The 27894-nt window shown below is 38.5% G+C and overlaps 1 protein-coding gene across 1 annotated transcript in view; it reads right to left on the bottom strand.

Moving 5' to 3' along the window:
• Positions 1 to 3946: 3946 nt before the first annotated feature.
• VWA3B (von Willebrand factor A domain containing 3B) overlaps positions 3947 to 27894 on the bottom strand; it is a 2054405-nt gene continuing 2030457 nt past the window's right edge. Inside the window, exon 32 of the mRNA XM_044071813.1 lies at positions 3947 to 4185. Within this exon, the coding sequence (XP_043927748.1) occupies positions 3947 to 4185 (239 nt within the window). The remainder of the gene's footprint in view (positions 4186 to 27894) is intronic.

Below are 27894 nucleotides of genomic sequence, written 5' to 3'. Positions count from 1 at the left end.
CTCAGGTTTAAAATCCTGCATACAAAACACTCTCCATAGTCTCCCACTGTTCACAGCTGCTCAAAGAGCTGCCAATTTGGCAGAGGGTGGTACCACTGCAGGTCATCTAATAGTATACTACTAAACACCCTCACTTTGACCTTTAAGTAATTCTCCCTTACTCCTTCCCATCTAGAAATTGTGTTTCCTTCCCTTCATAGCATATGCTAGATTCAGACCTGCTGAATCTAGACTGCTTGATATCAGTGCACTCTTAAACCAGCCTTCTTACATTAAGAGGGCCTCCCTGCACCCTTGTAGCAGAAGTGTGTAGCTCAGGACCCATCTGACATGGCGATTGCTGGAGAAAGACTCAGTTTGGGGCTTTCCCAATGATAGTTGTGTTAAAACTGTCTAAATTTGCCTGTATATAAGCCTCACATTTGTGAGGGTTTGCACTCAATTTACCGGTGTTTTTCAATGTTTGGAAACTTTAGCCAGAGGTCTGGAGTGCATCTGCACTGAAATCCAAAGCATCCACTAAAAAACAAAAAAAAAAAAAAAAAAGCAAAAAAAACCCCCTGAAAAATAAGTATATTGGGAGACTTCAACTATCCTTCCATATACTGGGGGACATACACAAGCAAAAACACACTCACCCAGAGGTTCCTGGACTTTGTTAACACAAATGCTCTGGAACAGATAGTCTTCACCCCCACTAGGGACTGTAATGTTCTGGACATAGTACTCACTAACATGGGGTGGGGGTCACTGTATTTCTCCATGTGTGATGCCCTCCCTAGTTTTGTCAGACCACAAATCAGTCTCGTCTGAAGTAACTACTGGAACTGACACTCTCACAGGAATAAAAATTATAAAAAACGTTACCAACGCTAACTACAGCCTACTAAGCAATAGTATAGAAAGCTTCATACCACCTGAAATCTCAGACATCAATGATCACTATGCAGAAGTGCATGCAAATGCCCTGTGCAAACACTTAAGCAATTGCATAAACTCTGCTGTACCTGACGGATCAAAATGACGTTGTCCTGTAAAAACAAGTCACCGTAGTGAACTTCAAGTATAAAGGGATTATATAATAAGAGGAATAAACTGTTATCTAAAAGCAAGAGGGATATGACTCTGCACAGGAAGAATGCCGTCCTTAGGCTAAACAAGAAAATCAGAAATCTCATAAAGTCTTCTAAAGCAAATTATGAAACTAAAATCTCATTCCTAGCCAAGCATAATCATAAGCTACTCTTTAACTATGTCTCACATCTAAAAGGGAATGCCCAGTTATGTGCTGAACTGGTAGTAGATGGAATCACTCATACTACACTGGAAGATATTTTCAACATGTTAGCTGACAGATTCAGTGTAAACATCACCCCTCTATCCTCACCTACCATATTCCAAAGCATACCTGACACCAGCCATCTGCCTAGTATCTTTAGAGAACAGGTCATCTCTGCACTCGCCAAGGCCAAAACCATGGCCTCAATGGGACCAGATAATTTCCCAGATTGTTTACTAAACAATCTAAAACAAGACCTAGCAGATCCACTTGGTGTTCTGTTTAATTATAGCTTGAGAAGTGGCTATGTTCCCCTGGAATGGAGCACAGAAGCAGTAATCCCCCTGCACAAAGAGTGCCATCAACTGGCCCTATGACCTACAGACCTATAAGTCTAACCAGCCTCATCTGCAAGGCCATGGAAAGAACTACCATGGACTTTATCAACAAGAACATATGCGACCTCCAAATGCTAGACTCAACCCAGTTTGACTTCATTAGGGGTAGATCATTCTTATTAAACCTGGTGGACTTCTTTGAGAAAGTTACCAAAGCCAAGGAAGAAGGTAAGACAGTGCACACTGCCTATCTTGAACTTGTCAAGGCTTTCAACACAATTCCCCACTCTGGCATTATTGAAAACCTCTCCCAGATAGGAATTAACCCTTACGTTACTAGATGGATAGCCAATTGGCTCACTGACAGAACACACTCTGTCAAAGCTGGTGACTCCACCTCCAGCGTAGACCTGTCACAGTGGAGTACCACAGGGGTCTGTGCTGGGGCCCTTACTGTTTGTCATCTATTTCTTAGAAGTCCAGGCCAAAAGGAGATGGCATTTGGCTCACCAAGTTCACTGATTGCAAACTGTCAGCAATCATTGAGTCACCCAATGATGTCAACATATTACAAGAAGGGCTAACACAAACAAATGACTAGTGTCAATGCCATGGTCTAAAACTAAATGGAAAAAAATGCATTATTATTCCCTTTGGCAAAACAGAATTATCTACTAATTACAATACTGACAGCACCTCCCTGATTTCCAACCCAGTGGTGTGAGACTTGGGAACACAGGTTGATAGCAATCTGAACTCTGACCACCAATTTTCCACAGTGGTAAGAAAAGCCTTCTATGTAGCACACCTCATAAACTAGGGTACATCCAGGTCAAGGGATGTTATAACTCCACTGCACTCAATCCTTATCAGACCACTAATAGCGTATAATGTACCCTTTTGCATGTACCTCACCAGACACCTGCAACAGCTGAGAGACCTCAGAGTTTTCTCACTAAGAAAATACAGGGACTCCAAACCATGATGTACATGTATAGGCTGAAAGCCCTGTCACTTTACTCTATATCTTATCGGCTGCAGGGATGTGATTTGTGCCTGGCCTATAGGGTAATCTCCAGCCCTGGCCTAATGGAAATGCTGCACATCCACAAGTCAAATGGCACAAGAGTCACTCGCTCTAAGGGTCTTAACCTAACTTGTAACATTAACAGAATCTGTTGGAGAGACAGCTATGTCTCCCACAGACTGTCGCTTCTCTGGAATAGACTTCCTATTCAGGTAAAACAGAGCTCCTCACTGGCCCTATTTAAATGCAAACTAGAAAATTGGATGGGAGACCACAAATTCAACCCTGTGGTGGCACTTATGTTCCTCATGGACAGGGATAGCCAGTGTTGATCACAGACCCACTCTGTTCAAAAATTTGTTCTGTGAACTACCCAAAAAGAACAAATGTGTATACTTGAGATTAACCTGGCTAGGGTTGTAACGGCTCTAGGGTCACTAGCCTAGTAACCACCTATGAACCAATGAACTTATAAAGGATCTGTGTGTCTAGTGGGTTTACTTAGTACGTTTATTATCATTTTATTATTATTCTTAGCACAGGGGTAAGTGTCACAAGAAGGCACTGTCATTCAGGCAGTCATGAGGGTGCTTTGTGCCCCTGCCCATGTGTCTTGATCTGCTCGATCATTACAAGAGATGGATGCACTCATCCCACAGCCCAGGTTAGTCTGACTTACCCCTACACCAGGGTCCTCTGATATACATATCGGCATGTCCTCACACTAAGAACTACATGTCTCCACCCATCATCAACAGCTCACATCATCCAGATGCAGACTATGGAGGCATTTCTGTAAGCATCTATCGTCTCCCTTTGGTGGAGACATAAGCATGTACCTCACTTCAAGGTTCCACTATTCCTGAATTTGCATGCTCCAACCCACATACTCTGTGGGTACCATCACCAGCTTGATAAGGCATTCCTACATCCCCTGGCTATATATGATTAGCCCTAACAAGTTTCCATCTACTGGAGCAACCTCAGCAAGTGACTGGATCCACCAGACCCCCCCCCCCCAATTGGGTGAGACAGCATTGACCATTCATTCCTAGCCTACCCTGCCCATCTTCATTATTGCTTAAGCCACTATACATATTCATGCCACCTGGGTCATAGCCAGAGTTTTATCCCTGTATACCACAGAGGTGGGCATAAAGACAATATTGTCTGAAGACCTCTACTTTGTAAACAGAAAAAGTCCGCATGCCACACGAGCCTCACACATTCACCTTTCTTGATATGAGGGCATACAAATAAAATAATACTAATAGCATCATCTGTGATTAGTCAGCAAAAGATTTACCTTTTACTGTTGCAGAGCTTGACAACCAGCTTTTCATCATCACAGGCACAGATAATGCCAGGCAGATAAGTCAGAGAAGTTGGATTTGCAAGTGTGAGTACAAAGTCATTCACATGTAGAAGATGAGGGCGAGTGAATTTTCCAAAGATAAAAGAGGCATTTTGTACTGCCATTTTGCCATCTGCCCAGCGAATCAAATACTGTTTTCCATCACCAACTCTTTCTTGGACCTCAGCTGTAGGAAGAAATCAATCAATATATGTTTCAGTTTTTAGATAATCAAAGACTATTTTTGTATAAATCGTAAGTATATAATAAAGATGTTCAGAGAAAAATTCTATGTGGATTCATAAGAGTGAATTATACAGCAAAAGGCATTCAGAGTGAGGTTTTGAATACTTTATTGTAATGTTTCAAGAATTACTAAATTTGAGGTGCACTTTTGTATTGTTGGATATAAACACTGCATATCATTGCAGGTACACAGTTAACTCTATCAGAAAGACTTACTTACTTTGTATAACTTTCAAATATTGACACCATGTTGTATAACTTTCAGATATTGCCACCATGATAAAAAACTGCATTAATCAGTGCTTATTTGATAGCCAGCTGACAGAATTGGCATTTCTAGCAATATATGACCCTGACTCATAAACAAAATGTCAAAAGTGATTTTACAAAATGAATGTAACATTCCCTTTTGTGTTTTACAAATTTGTACAATGAAAATGAAATGTTATATAAATGATTGTCTTTCTATTTTACAATGAAAATTAAATGTTACATAAAAGGTTGTCTTTTTTAATGAAACTATATGAAGAAATTATTACATTGTTAACTCAGGTTCCAAAGTTAAAAAAGTCATTTTCATTATATTAAACAAAGGTTTATAAGCCTACTGTTTTTAAATAGTTTTGTCACAGAATTTTTGCAAGTTTTTTTTATTTTGTCTCATAATAGAAAGTAGTGCATATATTGTTCTTTTGTTAAAGGGTATTTTCACAAAACAAATGCAAAATCTCATATCAGATGAAGAAAATACAATCTGGAAAGTCCACATTGTAAGGGTAGTTAGGTCATGTGTGCTAGTGATTGAAGAGATGGCATTCTCTGGTCTTGAAACCAAACTCAAACCCACGTGTAGCCATATGAAGTATTTTGGAAGAAAAAGCACAATGACAATAACTTACTGTGGTCCCTATTTTGTTCTTTTCTATAGTGTCCATAATTTCAGACAGATACATAACCAAATGTGATTGATGCACTGACTAAAAAAGGACCTGGAACTTCTAAGTCCCAGAACTTTACTGGATCTTCTAGAAAAGAAAAACATCTCACCATTGCTGGCTTTGTGGTTTCTTTTCAGTAACACAGGAAGACAAAAACTTTGGACATAACACATTTTTGCAAAATAAAATCTCCAAACAAACATCACAGGTTTCTGTTGAAATAGTCCATCCTTCTCAGCATTCCAAAGTAGCAACAGAGACTAAACAGTTAGAGAAGAAAGTAAGTGCATCTTTTTCTTTTCCAAACAAAGCTGTGAATATGAAGCAACATTGTTCTGCATCAAACAGCATAGTCTCAAACGTAGTAGAATTGATGGTCAGTGTTAAATAAACAGTAAGCATTTTCCAACATACATTAGTGGCATTTAATGAAAATCAGGCAGTCAAAAGAAAACTTGTATTATCTTTTTCTCCTTTGGAACGTGTTCTGATACATTCTCTTATTTCAGAATCTCTGTAACTTTCACTTAGTCGCAATACAACACAATTTCACACTAAGTAACACTACAACTTCTCAAATTTAACTTACTGGTTTACTGATATGGTACATTTATTTTATGTGCTTAAACCTACTTCCTATACGTCTGCTTAAGTTGCAGTTATTGTTGAATTATTTGTTTATTTTTGTATTCTTTAAATATTGATTTGTTGTTTATTACAATTAGGCTGTCTGCAACTGGTTGTGCTCAATCAGTCCTCTTCCCTAGTAAACAAACATAAATAAATAAATGTACTGGAGACACTGAAAGTATCTGTTCAAGGTTATGAGTGAGTAACTAATTAGTGTCTTTCTTTAGGAGATAAAAACAAGTTTTTAGAGTGATACTTTGTGCAGATTACTAACACGCTCAAATCATTTTCCTTTGACCAACACAAACAGGAAGAAGAAAACAAAGTTCTCTTTGCCATGCAAAAAACAATGTAAATAATGGCCAGAGACATGGGGACCTGCATGTGGGGACTGTACTTGGGGGGATATGAAAAATAATGACAGCCTAGCGTCTATGTAGTTTGTAGTTTTCAAGAAATTACCAAGGGCATCATCTTAGAGACTGATCAAATACAAAGGGTAGCACAATGAATCAGAAAGGAGATACGCCATGTCTCATCATAGTTAAGTACGAAGTTTTTAGAAAGAGAGAGAGTCACTTTTAACAGCTGCAATATGAAAGACATCAGACTTGCCAGAAAGAGCAAGGATTTCAAAATTCACAAATTTATCACTTTGTCACATAAGCTAGATGTTAGTTTGTGAACCTGAGAAGAACATTATGAATTAAGAACATTAAATACACTTTTCTTCATTCAGTGAAGCTGAAAGTGCTTTGGAAAGGTATTTACCTGATTTTCACATCAGACTCAGATGCAGTGTTTTTAAAGCTATCAGAGCCCTTCCTAAGTATTACAGGGCAGGAAAAGTTTCCCTTGCATATGCAGCAAATGAAATATTTTCTCATTCTCTTTTTTCCCTTCTTTCTTCATTTCTTTGTTGCACTGCACATCATGTTCACCTAATTTCTCCTATATCATCATAACTTAGAGGAAGAATACAATGGCTAGGTATATTAAGATATAATGATCTGTTTTGTGAGGTTGATATGAGTAGTAAGCAATATTATATTTGAGATATATCACAATAATTCTATTTCACTTATTTACAATACAAATATGAATGGTTTACAGTTAATTAAGCAGAGAGAGTAAAGTAATGGCCTATAGTAAGAGAAGGATGCAGTCAGCTATCTCTGCCCAGGAACCCATCTATTAAAAAATGACATTAAACAGCTGGTCTAGAGTTTTTACATTATTTAAAGTCGAAAGGAAAAACTTGCCAAGTAGTAGACAAATATAAGTGTTTGGGATGGATGTGGATAATTTCTGTTAAAACTAATGGGTTTTCGAAAAACTAGGTATAGTGTATGCTCTTTCCATAGTATATAGTAACATTCTAGAAGATTTAAGTATAGTTCTTCAGCTACTAGCAAACCTGATGACTTTACAAAATGATCATTATAAAGCTGTATCACATAACAGTAAAACTAGATAAATACATACCCATATTTATTTTACCATGACAGTCATGGTTACTTAGTATCAGGATATCAGTTTCTGTCATTAGCTCCTATTAGTATACTTCCTTTACATATATTTATTTCGATGTGTCCATGCGACATTCTGTTAGCTAAGCTAACCCAGAAAATGGTTAAAAGTCCAAACACTGGTTCAGGCTTTAAAACAATATGTTAAGTTATTCTTCAACACAAGCCTTATGGAGGAGGTCTCACTGATTATAATTTGCATGGCCTTGAAATTTCACATTTATGGAAGTGTCTGCTGTTTGCTAAAATAGGGAAAAGAAGTTAGACTACTTAGATACAGTAGGATTCTATCAATAAACTATTGTATGTTTCTTCAACACTAACCTTAGACAGGAGGTCTTATTGATAATAATTTGGAAGGCCCTGAAATTTCACATATATGGCTATCTGTTATTTGATAAAAAGGGTGGAGGGGGACAGAAGACTGAATAGTCAGATATACTGGAATACAGTCTATAAACTCTTGCATGTTCCTTATAATGAATATACTATGCTTTGCAAGAGTTTATTAACCAAAGGAAATATGTGACTAATCAACCTGACGGATTGATTGACTGATTGCAAAAAATGAATAAAGAAAATATACAATTGTTGGAATGGGAAAAAATTTGCTGTTCTGAATGTTTGATATTTTCATGTTTAGATGTTTTGGGGCTGATGAAATAGTGTTTGCTATTTTCATCTTTCGATAACGTGATATAAACTCGTATAAAAGATCAGCCTCCCATACATTAGTGTATACATGTAACATGAAAATATGAAATACACATTAAAAAAAAAAAACGAACACGAATAAAAAGTGGGAATAACAGCTTTTTATCATAATGGTTACATTATCCACATTATCTTGGACTGTGAATAACCTTACAGGTACAGACAAAAAGGAAAGAGTATTAAATTATATTAAGAACTGCATGTGTAAATAGTAATGCTACAGGAAACACATTTGGAAAGAAATGAACATGTGGAATTGACAAAGAAAGGATTTCAGAAAGGATATTCAATGAAATATCAGGGACAAATGAAAAGGGGAATAATTATACCAGTTGGAATTGTGATAGAAGAGGAAAATAATAATGGTAGATTTGTGATAATAAGGAGCTATTGGCAAAGGAGGATGATTACACTTGCATGTAGTTATATTCCTCCAAAAACTGCGGTTATGGAACTTAAGACAATTTGGGGATAAATAATTAGCTTTCAATGAAGAATATTACTTACTGGAGTCGACTGGAGAAAAATATAACAAAATGGGCTATATTTCTGGAGAAATTTATGAAAATATTTGGTATGGAGAAATTATATTTCACAGGAACATGTGCATTTGAGAGAAAGTTCTGACATGCATCCAATAACTACTTCAGATCTTACACCAATTAAAAACAAGCTAAAACTACAGGGTAATAAAGAAAAATGAAACACTGGTCCTTTCCCACCTTCTTGATAAAAAGAGAAGAATTTAAGGATTTTATTTGAGAGTTAGTAGGAGAGATAGCAATATCTTCATAAGCTACAGCTAGTGAGTGGCATAAAATGAAAATGGAGTTAAAAATGGGTTGAAATAAAAGAGAAAAATATATGTTTATGAATAAGAGGAATTACTTAGAGGGGACAGACAACTGCTAAAATATTGCAGAAAAGGGTAATAGCACAGAACAAGAAGAGGCAGAGTGCAAAAATAGAAAATAAGAGAGAATCCAGATAAAATGCATGCACTTAGAAATTATGCTGTTAAGCAACTATTTTTGATAATAACTCCAGAATACAAAAACTTGTAGCACAATGACTTAGGCAATAGAAAGTAGAAAGGGTTGTCATCAAACCTAAGGAGTATATCACAAGAAAAATAACCAGAGATCCTGTAGAGGTATTAGAGATGTTTCAGAAATTTTATGAACATTAGTATAAAGCAGAGAAATGTGGAAATGAAAAAAGAGCACAGATGGAAATATTTATGAAAGACTTAATTATGCCATGGCTAGAGGTAGCTGAGGATCAACAACTAACAGATAAGACAGTAGGAGATAAAATAAAAATGGCAATGTGTAATCAATCTACAAGAAAGTCTGCAGGAACAGATATTATTCCTGTGGAAGTTTGGAAGTTAGTAGGGAAGAAAGTGATAATATGGAAGATTTTATTTAACAGTATTTTAAAAGGAGGTGAAGCATTAACATCTTGGAAGAAAGCTGTAGTGGTAGAAGTACCTGAAGACTGTAAAGACTCATCAGACCCAGATTCATATAAACCATTTCAATTATAAACCATGACTGTGAAGCATTTATGTCTATACTAGCTTAAATAATGGCAAAGGTGTTATAAAATTGATAGATATGTATCACAGCTGTTTTGTAGATGGAGGCAAACATTTGACAACATTAACAGAACAATGACGATCCAGAGAGAATCAGAATGTAAGAAATTATTGTTGTTGTTAGTGGGTCTTGATGCAGTGAAAGCATCTGATAAAGTAAGGTGGTATTTTATGAGTAAGACAATGGAAGTATTTGCATTCCCTGATATAATAATAAGGTTAATTAGGAGGATATCTGAAGAATATGAGGCAATAATTTAAGTGGAAGCATTCATTTCTGATAAGTTGCTTTTTAACCCAGGAACCAGGAAGTGGTGTTTTTTTTCACCATTATTATTTGCTTTTTATTTAGAGTCACCTGCAAAAAATAAGGGACTCAGAACTGCAAGGATATAACTGGCAGGGTAATCAAGAAAAGTTTGCTTTATTTGCAGATGATATTATTTTGTACCTAATAAATCCAGAAAAGAACAACTCAGTGTTGTGGGACATTTTGAAAAAGTTTCAGGTCATTTCAGGATATAAAATTAATGATAAAACAAAGGCCATAGCTGAAAATTATGTACCCCACATGAACTGGTTCATCAATACTCATTATTTATGAGAACAGAACACGATAACATTAAGTATTTAGGAGTGTGGACTAAAAAAATCTTTTGTTATGGTGGCTAAGGATATGTGAGAGAAGACTAAGCAAAAGGTTATACAAAAATGAGAAACTGGAAGCTCTTTTTATGGGTATGTATAGTACAATACAAGCAGTGAAAATGTTTTTAGTCCCTTTAGTTTTATATACAGGTCAGACTTACTTTTATCAACCACACGAGGAGTTTCTTAAGAAAGAGATAATTAGTAGGACATATAAAATATTGCATGATAACTATAGGAATCAACCAGAGGAGGTTAGGAAACTTGGGAAAAAGGACTGGATAAGCAAGTTGCAAAGAAACAATGGGAGGATACATGTATGGTTTCCAAATATGCAACTAAGTCTAGAAGATTTAGGAGTTTTGCTTGGAAGTTTTTGCATAAGTATCTGCATACCCTAAGCAGATTCTAAATATTTTTTTCTCAGGTTGATTTCAAATGTTGAATGTGTGATGGGAATTGAGTACATATTGTTTTGGAGAAGTATCTCTGCCCTTCTCACCCCTCGCAGAAATGACAACCCTTGCCTAGACCCTAACTCTCCTGATCAGGTTATTGCTGCCCAATTTAACTCCTTTTCCTTAGACTCTACAGCCAAGCTCACCACATCTTTCCCTAACAATGTATTACCTTCTACTAAATCTTCTATTCATAATTATTCCTTCATTTACCTTCAAGCCCATTCCTGTCAATACCATAGAAAATTACTGCAAAAACTCAAGTCATGCTGCAATGCCCCAGATAACTTTCCAACCAAATTCCTCAAGTTAGCTGCTGATGGCATAGCTCTTCCCATTTGTATCCTAATTAATCATTCTATTTCTCTCATCTTGTTTTCAACCCTTATTCATGTACCATGTGCCCTCTACAACAATTTTCTATGCAAACCAAACATATACTAGCCAGTGTATTTTTTTTTTCCTATTCTTTTTCTTCCATAACCTTCTCATTAATCCATCTCTCTTTCTTTGGCCTAAATATTATCTTCAGACCTTGTGTGTATCTAAAATTGTTGTATCTTAAACTAAGACTCTATACCACTCTACTTAAATTGAATTTTTTCTTCCCATATAAGTTTAATTCTCCAATGTATTGCAATTTAAAAAAAAAAGTCTAAGCATTGAAATTTATGTATAGTATTGTTTAAGTATTGTATTTTCTCTTTTTATCTGCTTGGAGCTTATCTCCCTGGGCCTCTACTGAAAATGGACATGTATCCAGCTAGACTAGCCCAGTCAACAAATGTAAAATAAAAAAATAAAATAAATGTACCCCTCCTCTGGGAAAAAAGCATTTACTACCCCCTTACACAAAGGGGGGCACAATACTAATATCTCTAATTTTCATCCTATAGCCCTTCTCTCCCCAACCTCTAAGATTCTGGAAAAATATATTCACTTGCAACTTCTACCTTACCTTTTGGATAATCATTTATTAACCCCTACACAGCATGGATTTAGACCTGGACACAGCACTACCACTGCCCTTCTTTCCTTTCTTGATATCATTAACTATGCTTGTGACTCAGGTAATATTGTATCTTCCCTTTTCCTAGACTTAACCAAAGCTTTTGATACTATTTCTCATCAATTACTTCTTTCTCAACTCTCTATACTCAACCTATCTCCCTCTTCTATCACTTGGTTTTCAAGTTATCATTCAAACAGATATCAAGCTGTCAAGTGGAAAAATTCCATCTCTTCCTTCCTTCTTACTCCAACAGGAGTACCCCAAAGCTCTATTCTGGGTCCCTTACTATTTAACTACTCATTTGATAAGGTTGAATTTTTAGATATTAAACTTAACAAAGCGGATTTAAGAACCGCATCCATAAGTGCATATAGAAAACCAACTAGAAAAAAAACAGTTATTTACATAAGAACAGCATGCACCCCAGCCATGAAATGTACTTAAAGGCCAGGTTTATCATTTGATGAGGTTGCACAACAACAATTTAAACTTACAACTGGCTTTAGAATCCCTTAAGAAGGATTTTCTTAGTAGTGGTTACAAAGAAGCTGAAACTGATTTTTGTATATTTGATGCTTGGAATGAGAGGGCATGTAGATGTAAGCCTTATTTCACTTAGGGGTAGTTAGCACAAGTACCAACACTTCCACACTGAACACTGATACTTTCATGGTTTCCCTGCAATATTCCAGTGATGTTAACAAGTACTGTGACATTATTAAACAGAACTGGGCCATATTGCATACCATAGATGGGTTAAAAGGAGTTATTGGTGAAGTACCATGTTTTTCATTTAGAAATAACAAATCTCTTAGGAAACATCTTTGTTATAATACCTAACAGTATATGGCTGGGGTTGAAATTCAGTAGAATGGGCACATTCTCATGCAGGAGATGTTCTGCTTGCAAGTATATTCATTCTGCACAGGTTTATGTCCATCCTATACTAAACTTCAAAATAGAATTGGACTTTTATGCAGATTTCAGATCAATGAATATAGTTTACTTCACTTTCTGCCATGTGTGTCATGCTTTTTATATAGGTAAGACAAAGAGATGACTAAAAGACAGAATACTTGAGCATCATAGAGACAGTAACAATACGAAAGATACAACTGCTCTAGCACAACATGTTATGCATTATGGTATTGAACATAATTTCAGGTTCATGGCCTTACAAGTTCTAGATGCTAGCATGAGAGGTGGTGATTTGGTTAATCGTACTGAAAGGGCAGAACAGAAATGGATTTTGCTTTTTAATGCTGAAAAACCACATGGCATAAATGAGGCTTTCACACTAAAGCCTTTTCTGAAGTCACGCCCTTTGAAACACTGAATGTGGATGTTGTTTATACATATATAAACAGGAACTTTAATAAGTGTCATTCCACACTGTTATGCATATTTTGTATATTCTTTATATATTATTTATCTTATACATTTTTTAGGCTATTTTAGATTTTTTTGCATAGGTTTTATATATGATGAATTAATGTCTCTTTAAGAATTGTTTAATTGATTTCAAGCATGGTTTGGTTGCTGCAGTATATAAATGTTGGTTGTCTTTTAACAAGTTTGTCTGATGAAGCAATTAGCAAATCGTGAAAGTGCTTACCTGTACTTTTGTTTTGTTTAATAAATTATATTTTGCTTTCTAGCCTTGCAGACTCGGTACCTTATTTGCTTTTAGTTGCACATATTGTTTGATACCGTGCTGTATCCTGTGCCTGTCTATATATTTTTTGGTATAGATAAGGCAGAAGAATTGCCTTCACAGCCAGTGCGGTCAGAAGTAACCTGAAAAGCCTTAGCAATCATGGCCAGATCATATCTGGTCCTGTGGGTCTGGTAATTAATAGCCCTAAAGGCCAAAGTACAAGCAGTGTAAACCTTCTTACCAATCTTCTCCATTGCTCTACTATCCTTATCAGAAGGCAAATGTTTGGAAGAGGGAAAGTGCTTGGAAGGTTTGTTAGAAGAGACTGACACCACAGCAGGATCAGCAGAAGGACACTTAAATAAAAAAATTACAGGGACTTTATAGAACCTATTAGATTTCTTAGGAACAGGAGGGTGAGAATCAGGAAACTTGGAAGCAGCAATGAAAGTGTCTAACAAGGTAGCCAACACCTGAGGAACTGCAGAGGATTTAGGAGTATCCACTTGAAGCAACTCATAATATCTCCTCTGAACATCAGAGACGTGAGAAGAATCTCACTTAAAGTAATTCATCATCCTAGCAATTGTGTCTCCAATGGATAATTCCTCAAAAAGAGACTCAGCGCTAACAGACTCCTCCTCAGCAGAACCATAAGGCAAAGGTGAAGGCATCTGTTATGAACAGGACAATAGCCCCTCATCGGACACTGAATCCTCATCTGAGGAATCCAATACCCTACGCCATTCAGAAGTGGTAGAGGTCCATTGAGATGCAGGCACAGAAGCCCCTTGAGGAGGCTTCATGGCTCTCAAGGCAGAAAACAAGGCCTAAGTAAACTCTTGCCATTCCCCTTTGAGGATCCTTAGGATGGACAGAAAAATTGCTTCATCTTTTGTATTTTCTTGGAAGGGATGTGAGCCCTAACAAAATCAGAGGTTCTGACCCTTGGTGAGATTCAATAAGAGTACCCAGAACATCCACCCTGACCAATATCTGTGGCATCCATCTAGGACCCTCTGAGATAATCAATGGCGGTTCCCTCTTAATGTCCAGAGCAGATGCCTGCAAAGCTTAAGAGGAAATGTGAAAAGATGGATTCATGCCGGTCTCCGACAGGGCTATGGCACTGGAATCCAATGTAGATGCTGGATAGCCTACAGAGCTATCACCCACCTCTAGAAGTATGTCCAGTGGAGGCTGGACAGCTAAAGAATCTGGTCGAGACTTCATGGTCTTCTTCTTACCTAGTGGAAGTATCTAACAGTTAACAGATTCCACCATGCTACCCTGGGCTAATGGTTTAAGTGTTGGTTTTCAAGATAAATGGCCAGAGAAGACAAATGGCTTCTGAATGTCTTGGATACAAATGCCTTACAGATACAATAAATGGTATGGTTGTGGGAAGCACCCAAACAAAAGCGACACTGTTTGTGATGCTCTTTATGGGGAATCTGCCTCCCACACTGACATTTTCTCTTCTTGGATGACAGAAACTCTAGGTAAGCAAAATAAAATACAAGACCAAATGAAAAAAAAATGACCCCAAACGGGCACTTATCTGACAGCTAGAGATTCAGCACAGCAACAAGGCATTCAGACTGATGAGTGATAATGGCATTATGACTGGCAGCAAAGAAGCTCAGTGTAACTGTGTCAATACATCACCTTTATGACCTACATCCTGTATGGGGTGCACACATGTGATGTATGGCACATGCAAGACCATAAGGCTTTGCTAAACTGGCCGAATGTTGGCTTTCCTAGGCAGAAGATCTCTATAGAAAAGAATACCACAACAGTAACACAGAAGGACATGTAGCAGGTCCTCACCCTGATGTAGCAACACTTTTATCACACATTTATAACTCTTTACATTTCTTCTATGCTTTCTGATCATGGTGTTTTCATCACCATAGAATACAGTGCTCTGGCAACTTGTAAAAGGGTCATGCAAACATATCTCTCATTGTGCATGGTGCTAAATCTGTCAAACAATACAAATACTGGCACAATAATAATGTGGCAACACTTTTCGGATGGCATGGCTGATTTGGAACGGTAATGAAGAGTTTTGTAAACATCTAAATCTTACAGGTTCAGTTCTTACTTAGAGCAAAACCTTTTACTATTGATTTTCTGAATGTTAGTGTTACAAAATGAATAGCTGTGATGTTAACGATTTACAAAAAAATCTTTTTTCTAAAAACTCATTCCTTTTTGCTGACAAGTTTCATCCCAGCATATGATTAAAAACATCCCTAAATCACAGTTTTTGTGTTTAAAATGAATTTCTTCTATCTCTAGTGATTATCAGAGATTGTCTGCAGACCTACAACATATATTTATTTACAGGAAATATAACACTGGTCATATGGAGAATGTGATGAAGCAGGTAGAAAATGTATCCCAGGAAGAAATGTTAACGCATCATAATAATGATATTCAGTCAGTTACAACCTTTTTTTAAATACATTTGTTAAACAGGTAAGCCCACTTGACACTAGTGTCTTTGATTATTGTTTACATTCAGACAGTCCAGAATCACAGAGTCCTTTTTCAGGGACAACACAGGATCACTCTCTGGCTAACTGACAGTAGACACATGGAGGTGGAAGGAATCAAACCCTTTATCTTTAGCTACGTGAAGCAGAGAAGTAGTGCTGACTGCTGAATACATTTCTGAAGTTCAAGAAAATACACAGAAACAGTGGTCTGTACTGTTGAAGGATCATGTTTTAAGCAGTGGCTTGTCTGATCAGCGTAAATTTGCCTAACACAGAGTAGGAATTAGGGGGAAATTTTATGGAGCTATTAAAGGAAGTTTGAAAGTGAAGAGAGAGATGTACATATTAATAAGGGGTGTGTCCCTGGGGACACTGCAATGTATGGCTGAATATTTTAAAGCTAAAATGAAAAACAATAGATTAAATGCAGTTCAGAAGGGGCGATGTACTTGTCATAATGTCACTGTGAATCATTTCATGTGGGTCAAACATCTCCCCGATTAAGAATGTGCATTAGAGAACATCTGGGTGATATTAGATATAAGAACACTAATGCAAACATGTGTCAGTTCACCCAGGTGATGCTTTCATTTACAGGCATATATAAAATAAAAAAAGATGACAATGTCTAACTTTCATTGATGGTTAAACTAATATGAAAGGAGATGGATTGTGAAACTGGGAGCACTTTTTCTTCCATGTCTTAATGAGGCATACTAAATAACAGATGATGAAACCTGATAAGAATAACGTACTGAATAATTTATTTTGGTCTGTTTATATATTTACTTATGTTAACATATACTGTGAAGTTCACTGTTTGGTTGGTTGTTGACAACGATTGTTGCCTATGGATGTTCTGATTGTCATTACATTTCGTTAAACCGGTTAGCTGATCTTTTAAGGAATATTTAAATGTTGGTGGAGTAAGTGCGCTTTTTATAACTGCTGAAGCTTAATTTATGAGTGAACCCAGTCTTGTGTACCTTTGGAGTCTCTTAAATGACTGAACTGCCTTTCTGCCTATTATTGTGTTGGTGTTGATATTGTGTAACCTGTAAAAGGATGCTACAGCTGTAAATTGGTTAGTTACAATTAGGTACAAATTTTCCATAATACTTTACAATGATAAGAAAGGCTTTTAATTCTTTACTATAAGAGGGAGAAGGACTCATAAATTGCTTTCAGCCTCTCAGTCTGAAGGACAAATGTCTTACTTATTATATACCACAGATACTTGTTTGTTAACATGCCAAACTCATAAGCCTCTGGCCACACACCTGTATTCTCTGCAGCACTTTTTATGGTTTATTGATACGCTTACTTTCTGTTTTCTTTGCAATTAAAAACTCTTCTAGGTACACCATTACATTTAAATATTTAAAAGAAGATACAAACTTTATTCCAAAGACCCACCTATTATAGACAAAACAACTTTCAGTGCATATTAGTAATTACAAATTTCTTTAAATCAACATCAAGCAATATTTGCTGCTCAGTTTTGAAAGCTCAGTTCCACCAGACAGCATCACCATTCACTCTTCCATTCCAGACAGTGAGTATATTTTTGTAGCAGCAACTCTGTTTATAGTTAACTTGTAACTACCCCCCCCCCACACACACACACACATGCATGCATCCACACATATACGTGCACACAGACACGCACGCACACACATTTGAGTTGTCTGTATTTATCATTGAAGAAAGGGTACACCCCATTTGCTATATCAAAATGGAATGATAGTGTTTTATTTTTTCTAATTTTTCTAACTCTCTAGTAGCTCCCTCGTTGTGAATTGCATGACCTGAGTCCTACAGAACTTTTGGGGAAACAGTTTGATTCAATAAAACACCTTCTCTCATTACCACAGGATGAAAATAAGCATCCACGTACTTAATCAGTGACCACATAACGAACTTGCATGAAGGAAAATTGTCACAGAAATGTATTTATTGTGCAATGAAATGAAATGGACCATGTGACAATCAAAGCCAGTCTCTCAATCAAATGTCAGTCAACTATCATTCACTGAATATTCAGATGTGCACAAAGGGCAGAACTTGGAAGGAAAACTAATGAGTCCATCAAACATATCAATTGTTGAATTTGACAGTCACCTAATATACTTAGCCAACACCAATGGCTGAAGGGATCTGAAAATTAAGTACTTGAACTTGGCCATTCCATGGCACCACTCTGCCAAAACCAATGACTGAAGAGGATTTGTGAGATGAAGGCCCTAGTTTGTGGATTCCTTGCCTTTCTAGTGACACTGGAAAGGCCAACATGACACAAAGCCAAGCAGTCATAGCCTATGGTCCACTCCACTTGTTCTCCCTTTAAATTTAGCCTTTCAAGTCTGTTCTTCTGCAAAGTATTAAGGCTGTGACACCATAACCTATATTTCCTATCTTTTGATAGGGAAGGTGAAATCCCGAAAAACTGGCAGTAAAACCTGAACTTTTTTTCACCACCTCTAGCTTGAATATCTTGTGGGTCAGCAGGACCCTATCTGTCCTGATGCAACTGTCTTTTCTTGTTTTAGCAAAGAAGGTTGGGAGGGTACCACATCTGTTCTTCCTAGGATAGCATCTGAAAATCCTTGCCCTATCTGCCTACCCCACATTTATTTTTGTTCCTACACTAACCAGCTGCCTCTTCTCATCACCCTCCATTTCATGTCTTTGTTTCTCCCATCCTGTCCTACTAGTCCATTCTCATTCCCCACCTACACACACACACACACAGACCTGTAGAACCTGCTATTTTCACCAAGGCAATACTGCCATGTATTTATTGTACCAATCAAATGAATTAGATTATGTGCCAATCACTGAATCAAATGTTAGTCAACTGCTAACCTTTCAATGTCCAGATGCGCACAAAGGGAAAAGGGCAAGACTTGGATGGAGAATGAATTAGGCCATCAAACACATCAATCCCAGTACTTGACAGTCACCTAAAATACTCAACAAACATCACTGGCTGAAGGGTATCTTCAAAATGTGAGCTCAAGGTGTGGTCTCTATGCCTGCCTTCTAACACCTGGGTTGTCAGGATGCCTCAGGCCAAGTTGTCTGAGCCCATGCACCCTCACCAGGCTTCCCTTGAAATTTAGCCTTTCGAATATGTTCTTCTATCACAGGAAGGTGACGTGTCACCCCTCCCTTCAAATATATCCACTTAAACTTCATAATTCCTCAGAGCACCCATAAACTGCTATAAACTTGTTTTTTTGACAGATGAACATCATCCATTCCATACACTTCATAGGTTCATAGGTTCATAGGTAGGTACTAGGCTATTGGCCCTAGGGCCTATACAAGCCTAGCCAAAAATGTACCCTGGCTTTCGCCACCCAAGAAAATTATTTTCCTGTGCCCCTGTCAAGCAGAACCACAGAAGTGATCCCCGGGGTGAATTTCCTATTACCCATCCAATCATCAAGATTTTTCTTGAAGAGTGCTAATGAGGAGCTCTGTTTGACATAGATAGGTAGTCTGTTCCAGAGTATGGGAAGTCTCTGGGACAGGAATCTATCCCTCCAGCATGTTCTGTTTATTGTGGTGACAAGGTTTAGGTCCCTAGAGCGTGTAGCTCGGAGGGATTGGGATTTCTTTAAGTGGAGCATGTCCAACAGCTCTGGGTTTGACATAGCTTTGTATGTTAGGCAGAGATCACCTCTGAGTAGGCAATATGCGACGGAGTAAAGCTGGAGTTTTTTGAGACGGTCTGCGTAAGGCATCTGTTTGAGGCCAGTAATCCTCTTTGTGAGGTATTTTTGTGGCCTTTCCAGTTGTTGTAGATGTCTTGTGAGGTACATACCAAAAGGGGCGTTGTACTCTATAATGGGTCTAATGAGTGATGAGTAGAGGGGAACAATGACCTCTTTTTTTCTGGATGAGAAACCTTTTGTGATGAGGTGTGCCAGGTAGAAGGATTTCCTGACCACATTGGTGATGTGATTATCAAAGGAGAGACTACTGTCCACCTGTGTCCCAAGGTCTCTTATCACACTTTCAGTGTTAAGTAGACTACCGCCTATGTGGTAGTTCATGGATACAGAATTTTTACCAAAGGGGATGACAATGCACTTTTTGGCATTGAGCTTGAGACCATGTCTTTGACACCAGGCATCTGTCTCAGTGAGGCCTTTTTGTAGGATGTCCACATCGTTAGGAGTTTCAATTATGGCTCCTAGTTTGCAGTCATCTGCGAATTTAGTTAGTCAAAGACCCTCTGTGTTAGCCTGTACTTCAGAGAAGTAGATACCAAACAGGAGAGGACCCAGGACTGAACCCTGTGGTACTCCACTTGTCACTGGTCTGAAGTCTGATTTGGAGTCTGCTACTTTCACAGTGTGGGTTCTTTCAGTAAGCCAGTTGGCAACCCATCTTGTGACATAGGGATTTATACCTAGTTTAGTGAGTTTATCTATAATTCCAGAGTGGGGGATGGTGTTGAATGCCTTGGCGAGATCTAGATAGGCTGTGTGAACCACCTTACCCTCATTCATGGCCTTGGTGACTACTTCAAAGAAGTCTATCAGGTTTAGGAGACATGATCTGCCTTTTACAAACCCAAACTGTGTGGGGTCCAGGGTTTGGAGATCTCCAATGTCTTTGTTTATGAGTTCCATGATGATATGTTCCATGGCCTTGCAGACGAGGCTCGTCAGGCTAATGGGGCGGTAGTTCCCGGGGTCTGTTGTGGCCCCCTCTTTGTGGAGTGGGATAACTGTCACGGTGCGCCATTCAATGGGCACAAAGCCTGAGGTGAGGCTATGATTGAAAATGGTACTTAGGTGGGGTGCCAGTTCATTCTGTAGTTCATGTAGAAGGCAGCCTGGGATGTTGTCAGGTCCCATGGATGCTGTGTTCTTGGCTTTGGAGAGTGAAGTGTTTACCTGTGCAGCTGTGATTAGGAACTTTGCATTCTTCCGGTATAAAGATGGGCCCTTTAGGGGGTGAGAGGGGGATAAAGTTAGCACTGAACCTATCTGCCAAGATGTTGGCAATATCAGTTGGTTCTGTATATTTAGTGTCATTGTGCTGTAACTCAGAGCAGATCTGAGTGTTGCCACTGAGATTTTTAACATAGCTATAGAATGCTTTGTGGTTGTCTTTGAAATCAGTGGCAATTTTGTTTTCATAACTAGCTTTGGAGGATTTTATGAGGGATCACAGCTTCTTACTGAGGCTGACCAGGGAGTTCCTCCAATCATGGGATTTTACTCTTTTTTGCAACAGTTTCTTTCTTCTGTTGTAGAGTTTGTTTATGGCAGAAGACCAGCAGATTGGCTTCCTTTTTTTGGAGGATAGCATCTTGGTTCTGTTAGGGATAGCACGATCCATGCATTCGTGTAAGTGCTTATAAAGTGCATTTGTGTAGGATTCAGCAGTCGTACCTCTATTGTCCATCTGCATGGGTGTCATGAAGTTTGCCACTTCTGTCTTAAGAAGCGTGAAGTTGGCTTTGGAGAAATTTTTTACAGTTGTTTTCCTAATGGGGGGTGGGAGCGGGATGTGGATGTCTAGGGTGATTAGCTTGTGGTCGGATATGACCAACGAGAAGCTGACATTTGGTGTGGAACACCGGTCACCCATGTTGGTGATGACCAGGTCTAGGATATTGTTGCCTCTGGTGGGGGTATGGATAAGTTGATCCAAAGCGTTGGAATTGATGATTTCCAGAAAATGTTGAGCAAAAGAGTTGGTACATGAGTAGTTTTCCCAGTTAATGGTAGGGTAGTTGAAATCACCCATTATTATTGTGTTGGGTTGTACCTTAATATTTTCCAGTGTATCAAGAAAAGAGGAGTGGGCATCCTGGGGCATGGTGGGGGGTGTGTAGCAAGCTACAATCTGAATTGCGGTTTTGCCCAGAGTTAGTTGAACTTGGATAATCTCGGATGCATTATGCTGAGCAACTAGCTTGGAGGTGTGGATATCCTTAATGAATATGGACACGCCTCCACTTTTAGTGTTTCGGTCCGGGTTTGGTGGCCGAAAGGTGTGGTATGAATTATAGCCTGGTAATGCAGGGGTGCTCTCTGGAGCTTTGAACCAGGTCTCTATCACTGCACAGATGTCAATGTTCTCCATTTTAAGGAGTGCCTCGAGTGAGTGCATTTTGAGGTTTAGACTTCTAGCATTGAGTAGCATTACCCTCAGATTTTGCTTGCTTGTACCTGTTACAGTGGTGAATTTGTCATTTGAACCTTGCCTAAAAAAGGCACTATAGGGGTGGCAAGAGCCTTTGCCAGTATCCGGAATCCCAAGAGCAACAGGTGCAGGCCATCTCTGGCAAAGCAGCGTGGTCTGTCGATCATGTCATCCCAGGCAGACAGATACTGGATTCCCTTAGAATGACACCAGAAGCTTAGCCAATTGTTAAAGTCAATCATTTTGTCCTTGTACTGTGGTGTCATTCTGGGTGATGGCAGGATGCTACTCAGGGCTAGGGTCATACCGGCCTGGGCTACAAGATCAGAGAGCTCCTCCATATCTCTTTTCATGTAGTCCAGGGAGGTACGTCTCAGGTCATTCACACCAACATGGACAATGACAGAGTCATATTTGTACTTGTTGTGGAGTGACCTCAGTGCGTGCGTTATGTGGCGGATCCTGGCACCTGACAGGCAGCTGACAGTAACTTTTTCCTTGTTTAGCCTGGTGAGTGGAACATCAGTGTGCCTGACTATAGAGTCACCTATGACTAGAGTGTTGGGTACGTTATGCCTTATGGGCTGTAGTTGAGTGGCACACTGAGTATGTGGACTATGTGTCATTTGGGTTGTGTTGGGGGGGTGGAGGTTGCTTGCATTTCTGCTTTGGAGGTCTCTGTCAGGGGACTTTACCTTAATAGTTGCATTTTGTCTTGAAGTCCTCTCACCAATCATCTGATACATTTGCATGTGAGGATTAGAATTCCCAATTGCTTATTATTTTTGATCCCACCATATCTGCCTCTGGATAATACCTCAACAAATTAACTTGATCCATGGCCACTTCTGTCCCGTCTGCTTCAACAAGTACTAAATCTCTTCCTTTAGCTATAGCAAGGAGCTGTGTGCAACCTCACCCCCCCATGCCACACAATAACATCTGGGTCAGATAATTCCTCAACATGCAACAATTAAGACATTCATCAGGTGTTTCCACTTCACCCCTCCTTTTCAGCCAATGAATCCATATGTCTTATGCCAAGTTCTTGGCCTGCATGATAAACATATCCAAATTTTCAGAGGCCACATTTTGCTATCCTTAAAAGAGGACATCCATTAGAACCATCACAGTCTGACATATTATCTTCATGCGTCAACTGCCACCAGCCTAAATGCTGTTCTTCTTGTAATATCCCTTTGGTGTGTACATACAATGCTGCCTCAATTATGAATGAATGTACTGTTATCTTTCTATTGTCTAACTAAAGCTTTCCTAATGTCTCTTATCACTGTCCTGAACTGTAAAATATACTGAGATGAGCCATCCTTTTGGCATAGAATGTTGCCTTCTGGCTCTGATGCATGTTGCTATATTTCAAAATCCAACCTGCTACATCCCAGTCAGTATCTAGCAGAGCCCTGAGTTTTCCCTTTTCTTTGTTGGTCTGTCTAGCTTTACCTGCCATGGATCTGATCATTATCTATGTCCATTCTAACATCACTGGCCCCTCACACACAGAAAGGCCTGTTACTCTGACTATGCTGCAGTATATCTGATATGCGATACGACCCTAGGAAGGCCAATGGGTATACTGCTTGGAATAACAATAGCTCATACTGTGAGCTTTATACTCCTTTCACCCCTGCCTATATGAGAACAAAATTATATGAATCCATCAGCAGGTGCTCATCTTCACCTCTTGGTTTCAGTCTTGACCGACCCTAATACATCCTTCTGACTATAAATTGTGCTGTGCCTTGTGACCCACCCGCCCTCTGATACCAACTAACTGCTGCAGTGAATGCTCATGCACTGCTCCTACAAATCCCATTTTCTATCAAGATAAAGTGAAACTTAATCATTCTCCTACAGGCCACACCACATTTCACCCTGTTTTAATTTTAACTGCTGTGTTTTTTAATGATTTTTTTGGAAACAAATTACTGAAATAGTTTTCCATGTGTAACTGATATGGTGGCCACTGTATCAATCTCCATTTTTTTTTATTTACCATTATAGCCACGGTGGTACAGTGGTAGCATTGTTGCCTCACAGCAAGAGGTTCTTCTGTTCGATTCTCGGCTGGTAATGCCTTCTGTGTGGAGTCAGCATGTCCTCCTCACGGTCGGGTGGCCTCCGAAAGACATGCGTGAATGGGCGTGCCTTCGCTGAACGTTGGGCATTGGGCTGGCAACTCGGCACCACAAAAATCTACTGCGGACTGGAGTTTCGCTGTGGTGACCCCTAACCATGAAAAGCCGAAAAGACAAACAAACCATTACAGTAGACAAAAATAATTTGCTTCCTTCACCATTAAACAAAGAAAATACTGACTACTTCCTTTCCTGTTTAGAAATAAACTTTGTATACTTTTCATGAAAATGTTTATCTTTATTTTTAATTCAAGACTGTGTGTCACTTCATATTTTCAAGGTTTTGTTAATTACTGTATGTCATCATTTTGCTACCTTAAAGTTAGGCCAGGTTACTCATAAACATAGTATGTACTTGCGTGAATTCAATCTGCATATAATGTTTAGTAGAGTACCATATTTCGCAGGAGATTCCCTTAAGAAGATCAAAAAGTCGAACTTCATATGATCGAAACCATATGATCAACTTTCCAAAACACTGAAGCTTTTGCATGGAGATTACGGTAGTGTGCGGCTCGAGGAATTTACCCTTTTCCCCACTGTAGTGCTATCTCAGATTTGGTATATATAATATGCAAGGGGTGTGGGTACAAAAACGTTGATTTTTATTGTTTTTTTCTTGCTTGACTTTTTTGGAAAATCGATCATATGGTCTCAACCATATGAAGCTCAACTTTCTGAAAAGTTGACCTTCTGACATAGATCCATATTGCACCAAGTCATAGAGAAGGATCACTGCAATAAAGATGGCATACACAATACATTGGCTCTTATTAAAGGCGTACAGGTGTGTAAAATACACAGTGGTGTACTATATGCCCAGTACTAATGATGGAGGGAAGCATGGTGCAGCAAAACAGAGTAACACAGTGCTGCAAGGAACAGCAACAGACCTAAATGGCCACTTGGCATACCTCTCAACTATCAACCTCACAGACCCGCACGTACGGCAAGTGCAATGGCTCAGAACTTCAAAGTAAATCAAAAAACAAAATAGAGCCAGCACAAAATGTGTGGTATTAACATAGTTAACACAATTTAATGTGTAAAAAACATATCACTGGGTGAAGGGACATAACCCCCGACTCCCAAACCAAACCGGTTTCAGCTAAACAGCCTTCTTCAGTGGAATACAAAGATACAAAACAAGCACAGAACCAAACACTCCTTCTTATAAAGCAAAAGGCAGAGCCTAACAAACAATTCCATTGGTTAGTTCATAAATGTTCATTCAGGCCAGGAGGGAAAAGCCCCCCTAGTTTAATGATCCATTTTTTTCTCCTTTATATTCAAAACATTATGCCAACCGGCTTTATCCCTACATTTCCCTATAATGTGATCAATGATAGAAAATCTAAATACTGAACTACTATGTTTACAAGTGTGTTTATATAGGGCATTCATAGACTTTTTAAATCTAATGTCACTCATATGTTCCCCATCCTGAGTTTCAAAGGTCTTGATGTTTGCCCCACATAAAACGCAGAGCATACAAGTCACCAAATATATCACCCAACTTGTACTACACTTGGCCAGAAAAGAAATGTTAAAAATTGTAGATGTGTTCTTACTTGTAAATTCTTTTGTCTTGTTAACCCGATGACAATATGAACAATGACCACAAGGGGCACATCCTCTTAATATATTTCCTGTCAATGTTCTTTGATATGGAACATTCTCCCTATAATCCACTCTCTTATAGTGGATAAACAGTGACCCCAAGGTGCAGTCCCTATGGAAGGAAAAAGCACGTGTCACCCAAATAATCAGATAATTTATTATCTGCCAACAATTCCAATGTCTATGAATGATATTCATGAAAGATTTGGTGTTCCTGCCATAAGTGGTAACCAATCTAAGTTTGGTCTTAGTGTCTGATGAACGTTTATGGTATTCCAATAACCCAGATCTATCCTGATTGGAAGCAAATCGGCTGGCCCTACTGATGTCACCTGCCCTGTAGCCCCTATCCTTAAATCTATGAATTAGATTCTGCTTGTAATGGCTAAATGAGGAGGAACTGGAACAAATTCTCTTTATCCTCAAAAATTGAGATTTGGGGATGTTCCTGATGATATGTTGTGGGTGGAAGCTAGTTGCATGCATGAGAGAGTTGTACTGGGGGAATTTCCTATATATTTGGGTGTCCAAAGTATTATCAGAATTCCGACTAACTAGTAAGATCAAAAAAAGTAATCTCGGTCTTACTAAAGTTAACCTTAAACACTATACCACATTTATTCTCATTTAAATAATCAACAAACTCCTGCAAAAAGATCTCATCCGACCTCCACACCAGCCAACAATCATCAAGATACCGTCTCCATATATCAATCTCATTAACGTACAAGTTATGAGAGGCATCATAAATCAATTCCTCCTCCAAATAAGCCATAAACAAATCAGCATAAATGAGGGCAAAAGAAGCTACCTCTCAACTGTCTAGATTTTCGCAGAATGTTCAGATGTTTACCTCATATTTTAGGTCTGTATCTCATTAAACTGTGGTTTTCTGGCAAATCATTGTCAAAACATTGTGAAACGATGTCAGAAATAATGACAGACATTTGAGTTTCTGACTTCATACCATTCAAAATAATTATGCAAATGCAAATTCTGTTAGTCTCTCAATTTTCTAAGAGTGTAAGAACAATACTTAAAATGTTTCTATTTTTGGGCTTTTGTCCCTCCATTATGTATGGCTTTGTCCAGATTTCTTGCTCTAAGAGGTTGAGAGTATGCCACTTGGCAAGGTATATGTATCTTACTTAGCTTCTGTTTCAATGTGTGCTGTGCTCTGCCACTGTATCTAAGAGTGATTCATAAAAAAGTTTCACTCATTAAGCATAACAGTGGAGCTAAGGTCATTACCATAATATGGTAAAGGGGAGATATGATGCTACTGGATTTCTCTGTGATAGGAGCTCGGCAGCATGACAGTGGGGACAAAGAAAGCTGCATGTGGGTTTTCTCTTTAGTAACATCTATCTCTATAAAATTTTAGAATGTATAAATGTAACTATTGTTTGTGTATAAATGTAAATAGAAATGTTACTACTTTGTGTTTAGCTGGAACTAAGTATAATGCAATATAAACAAATGGAGGTTTTCTCCCAGGGCCTCTGATGAAAATGAATATTACCCAGTCAAACTTTACCAGTAAACAAAGTAAATATATAAATAAATAAATGTGTAGTAGCAGGGTTGTCTGCATCACTGCAGGTACATTTTTTTATTGCAGGGGTGGTATACGTCTATACTTCTCAACTCTGCATGCTAAGCAACAACCATGGCAAGAGGGATATCTGTACTGACAAACGCAAAACCTTCTAAATGAAGTTGGAGTCCTATAGGTTAACCTGCTGGGACCAACCTGTACACAGATGGCACTTTGTTCAAGAATCATGTGCAGTTGGGGGGGTGGTATTTCCATGTGTACTCATTACACGGAGTACTATGACTACCCATCATATGTATGCAACGTCTTACCCAATTGTGAATGTCTCTCTATGACTCATTTGGGGCTCTACTATGCCATTCTATGGCATACTAGCTCTACTCCATGGTACACAAGGTTTATAAACAGCACCCACAATTTCATGGGATATGTTTCTTATTATTACAATAACAGAG

The sequence above is a fragment of the Protopterus annectens genome, chromosome 5.part0 (genome assembly GCF_019279795.1).
Source record: "Protopterus annectens isolate FY-2018-M chromosome 5.part0, PAN1.0, whole genome shotgun sequence".
Classification (NCBI taxonomy): Eukaryota; Metazoa; Chordata; order Ceratodontiformes; family Protopteridae; genus Protopterus; species Protopterus annectens.
The sequence above is the reverse complement of the archived record's forward strand: the minus strand, read 5'-3'. Positions and strand labels throughout refer to the sequence as shown.